The sequence below is a fragment of the Lupinus angustifolius genome, unplaced genomic scaffold (genome assembly GCF_001865875.1).
Source record: "Lupinus angustifolius cultivar Tanjil unplaced genomic scaffold, LupAngTanjil_v1.0 Scaffold_120_19, whole genome shotgun sequence".
NCBI lineage: Eukaryota > Viridiplantae > Streptophyta > Magnoliopsida > Fabales > Fabaceae > Lupinus > Lupinus angustifolius.
In genome coordinates, this window is record NW_017725030.1 from 212,459 (window position 1) to 217,464 (window position 5,006).

The 5,006-nt window shown below is 34.7% G+C and overlaps 1 protein-coding gene across 1 annotated transcript; it reads right to left on the reverse strand.

Moving 5' to 3' along the window:
- Nucleotides 1-4,088: 4,088 nt before the first annotated feature.
- Nucleotides 4,089-4,592, reverse strand: LOC109339904 (uncharacterized mitochondrial protein AtMg00810-like). The gene has a single exon (XM_019577434.1). The coding sequence runs from the start codon at nucleotides 4,590-4,592 to the stop codon at nucleotides 4,089-4,091; it is 504 nt and encodes a 167-aa protein (XP_019432979.1).
- Between the last annotated feature and the right edge of the window lie 414 nt (nucleotides 4,593-5,006).

Here is a 5,006-nt window from a genome sequence, read left to right on the forward strand (position 1 = left end):
GATATTCATAACTAGCATTTGGGTTGAATCCTTGTGGGTATGGGGTTCCACCTTCTTCGAGAGGATAGGAGTCAATAATGGTCTTTGAAGAAGTTGTAGCAATAATTCAGAATACGACATCGGGATCAAATCATATAAACTCATTTTTTACGACATCGGGATAATATCATACAAACTTCTTCGAGAGGATATAAGTCAAATTCTTTGCAGTGTTCTACATGTGGCATGAGGGACAAACACATATGCACTTTGCCATTACTGAAATAGTTTGCTTGATGAGAAAATATTTTACCTATATACATATAAAGATAGGTGATTGCATGAGTCACATTAATAGCAATGCCTAGACGAGAATCTAGGTCTAAAATGCTTCCATGAATGCATGTAATAATCCTTTGATCAAGTTATAGGCACTAAAAGTGTCAAAACAACCCTTTAATCATTCCATTAAAGTAAAGGAAACTTGATCTTGTTTTCTTTTGAACCTTTTTGTTTTTAGCATTTCTTTTCTATTTTTATGGTTAGTAGTTTTTTCCTGTTTGTCCTCATTTAGAAAGTTTGTTGTCTTAGTTAGTTTTGTATGGCTTATTTGATATATAAGCCTATTTCCATTCCTTTTGTAATTCATTCAAAATCAATAAGATAAAAGAGATATATTCAGTTTAACATCTTTTTCATCTCTTCCCTTCTTATTTTTGAATCACAAGGTGTAAGTTTCTCACCTTGTTATTCTTACTTTCTTGCATTAGTTTCTTTTATGGTTACCATCTTTTTAAGATGGTATCAGAGCTTTAAGAATTAAAGCTCTGTTGTGCATTATCTTCCTATTCTCTCCTTCCCTTCACCCAAATGAAAACCCTAGAGTAGTGTTGTTGTTTGTCCCTCTGACTGGAGGGAACTACCATTCTTCGTCCAAGAACATGTCCATGGCCCTAAAAACTAAGAATAAGCTCTAGTTCATTGATGGTTCTCTACCTAAACCTACACCTGATCAAACCATTATTCCAGCTTGGGACAGAAACACCACATTAGTTGGACCAATCAGACCTTGGACCCTTCCATTTCCCAGAGTATGTTGTGGTTAGAATCTGCTTGTGAAGTTTGGAATGACTTCAAGGAGAGGTACTATCAAGGAGATGTCTTTCACATTTGTGAACTTTAAGAGGAACTATACACAAAAAGACAAGGTAACCTTCATATCGATGCCTACTACACAATATTGAAAAGACTATGGTAAGAATTAGACAATTTTAGGCTTATACCCCCTGCCTATGCGAGTTTAAATGTCACTGCACCCTAATACCCATTATAAGGTCCTACGGAGAAAATGATTACATTATTAGGTTCCGAAAGGGGCTCAATGCACAATATGCAACTGTAAGATCCCAAATCATGATCATGGATCCCTTACCTAGAATAAACAATGCATACTCCCTATTAATGCAGCATGAAAGGAAAATTAACATATCATATGAGGATTCCAAAGTTCTTGCGAGTAACATAGAATAATTTTATTCAAAAGAAAGAACTAATGGAACTAGAGGAAGAGGGGTCAGAGGTGGCTCTAATTCTGGAAGGGGAAGAACCTCTTTTGGTAGAGGAAACAACAATAGAATATGTACCTTATGCAATAAGATAAGACAAACAATTTATGTATGTAACAATAAACATGGTTATCCACCAAGCTTCATGAGCAACAACGATGTCAACACCATCTCAAGTATAGAGGGTATAGATGATGATGATGATCAATCTGTGGCTAAGCAGACCAAGGATTCAAACAAAACTCCTTTCACTTTCAATCAGTAGCAAACCATATTAACTTTGATGAAACAAAACAGTTCTCAACCTCTGCACATTACTAACCAAATCACTTGAGATTCTCCAGGTGAATTTTACAATCCTTTTCAATTTCCAAAATCAAAAGATTGGATTCTTGACATTGGTGTCACCGATCATGTTGCTACACAATGTTCGAATTCCAGTCCTTTAGATAAATTTCTTATATTCATGTTAGACTGCCTGATGGAAGTAAGGTTCTAACTTCAATCTTTGGTACAATATTGTTTTCTAATCATCTTTATCTCTCAAATGTTTTTATATACCTAGTTTCAAGTTCAATATTATTTCTGTTTCTAAGCTAACATCTGCTCTAGATTGTAAGCTACTCTTTTCAAGAATGAAATGCATGATTCAGGAGCAAAATACATCCAAGATGATTGGTGCAACTGATATTAGGAAATGATTATATACCATTAGCAGTTACTCTTTGATCATTAATGCACCTTCCTATATAAATCACTTTAATACATGTAACAATGATATATGACACAAAAGACTTGGCCACTTATCTCATGCCAAGCTGATTGATTTGAACAAAAAATTTCCTTTTATTCAAGTCAATGTTAATATAGATCCATGTGATGTTTGTTTCTACGCTAAACAGAAGAAAATATCTTTTCCTTTAAGTATTTCTGAATCCATGTATATTTTTGACATCATTCATATTGACATATGGGGTCCTTTCTCCATTCCATCCATCTTTGGACATAGATATTTCCTAACCATGATAGATGGTAAATCTAGGCATACTTGGATATATTTGATGAAATTAAAATATTAATCCTTTGTTCTGATAAAGAATTTTGTGACTTTTATAGAAACTCAGTTGGGAAAATAATGGTCTTGAATTCAAATTGCCTGATTTTTATTCCTCAAAGGGAATTATACACTAAACAAATGTGTTGAAACTCCTCAACAAAATGGGGTAGTTGAGAGAAAACATCAACACATTTTAGGTATGGCAAAATCCTTACTTTTTCAGTCTTCTTTACCTAAATGTTTTTGGAACTTTTTTGTTATCCATGATGTGTTTCTCATTAATAGATTTCCTAGCTCTTTTTTATCTCCAAAATTCCCTTATCAAATTTTGTTCAAGCTTGATCCTGATTTTGTGATGCTTAAAGTATTTGGCTGCTTATGCTTTGTTTATATAGGTTATGATATGAAGTCTAGGGAAATCTTTATATCAAGGAATGTGTTCTTTTATGAGTATTCCTTTCCTTTTTGTGTTTATAAAAATATTAATAACAATGCTAGGGATTTATCTTTACCTACCTCTTCTTACAATACCACTTATCATTTTCATGATCATTATGCTTATTCTAATGACCTAAATAGGACCAGTGCAAGACAAATTCAAATAGAACGTACTAGTGCATAATAGACTCAAGTAGAACCTACTAGTATCGAACCTAGGCAAACTCATGAACTTGTGCCCCCACTCATTTGCCAGACTATTAGTGCCTTTTGTCCCTGACTCCCTCACCCTTAACTAAACCTACATCCAAATACCCTATATTTGATTACATGTCCTATGATAAACTTTCTACCAAACATAAGCACTTTATCCTTAACCTCAACACACAATGAACCTTATTCTTATGAAGAAGCCATACAACACAGTTGTTGGAAATCAGCTATTGAAACATAATTAAAGGCTCTTCATGACAACAATACCTAGATCCTCACTCTAACTAACTAAATGAGAGAAACTGTGAAATTGAATAAGTTTTGATTGATTAATAATGAGCAAGATAACCCCTTTATATAACTAGGGGAAACATTACAAAAGAGGAGAGTATAAGAGGTGATGTGAACAATAAGTCACCTCCTCTAACTAACTAATTCTGTTACAACAGAAACAAAACAGAAAACTATAAAACTGATTCAGTAAAACATATTACCTGAATCAGTTCTAAAACAAGAAGATTAAGACTTTAAGTCTTATACTCTAATATACCCCCTGAAACTTAGGGTGGCTGATTAGAGATGTTAAATCAATCACTTTAAGTTGTTTCCTCAGTAATAGAAACCTTGAAGTGGCCAAAGGTTTGGTAAGAACATCGGCTGTTTGAAACTCGGATGGAATATGTAACTAGGAGATTTTTGGCCTGAATTTTGTCTCTCACAAAGAAGAGATCAAACTCTATGTGCTTGGTTCTACCGTGGAGAACAGGATTATGTGCCATAGCTACTGTACTCAGATTATCACACAAAATCAGAGGAGTTTGATGATGAATATTGAGTTATGAAATAAGGGACTCAACCCAAATCATCTCCTGAGCAGCTAGGGCAAGACTCCTGTATTCATCCTCTGTGCTGTATCTGTATACAATTTGTTGCTTCTTTGACCACCATGTTATGACATTAGGTCCCATAAAAAGGCAAGACCTTGGGATGGACTTCCTATCATCAGGATCAGTGGCCCAATCTGCATCACATAGGCATGTAAGAGTAATAGGAAGAGAGGAAGCAACAGATGCTGACTTGAGATGAAAGCCATATGTAATTGTCCCTTTAAGATACCTAAGTAGTCTTTTGACTGCCACCCAATGTTGTTCTAGAGGATTACTCATGTACTGGCAAGCTTTGTTGACACTAAAAGCCAAATCAGGTCTAGTAATAGTTGCATACTGGAGAGCACCAACAACTGACCTAAACAGTGAAGGATTATCAAAGGTTTTTGTTCTAGTTTTAGAAAGCTTGCAAGTGCTAGACATAGGATTAATACTAGGTTTGACATTATCCATATTAGCTTTTATAAGCAAATCTTTTGCATACTTGCTTTAAGAGAGGAAGAGAGAGCCATCTGGAAGATGCTTTACCTCAATGCCTAGAAAGTAATCTACCTTTCCTAGATTTTTTAGAGCAAAACTAGAACTGAGTTTGCTTATTAGATGAGAAACTTCTGAACTAGATGAGCCAGTGATGATGATATCATCTACATATACCAAAACAAACATTTTTTGGGACCTATAGATAAACAAGGAGTTATCACATCTGCTAATTGTAAACCCTAGTTGCATAAGAGTACCCTTGAGTTTCTCAAACCACTGCCTAGGAGCTTGTTTGAGTCCATATAAAGCTATATGTAGCTTGCATACAGTGGTTTTCTCTCCAACATGAAATTCAGTAGGCTGAGTCATATAAACTTCTTCATTCAA

Coding starts and splice junctions, on each gene's coding strand:
- LOC109339904 (XM_019577434.1), bottom strand. CDS start 4,592: ATGGATAATGTCAAACCTAGTATTAATCCTATGTCTAGCACTTGCAAG.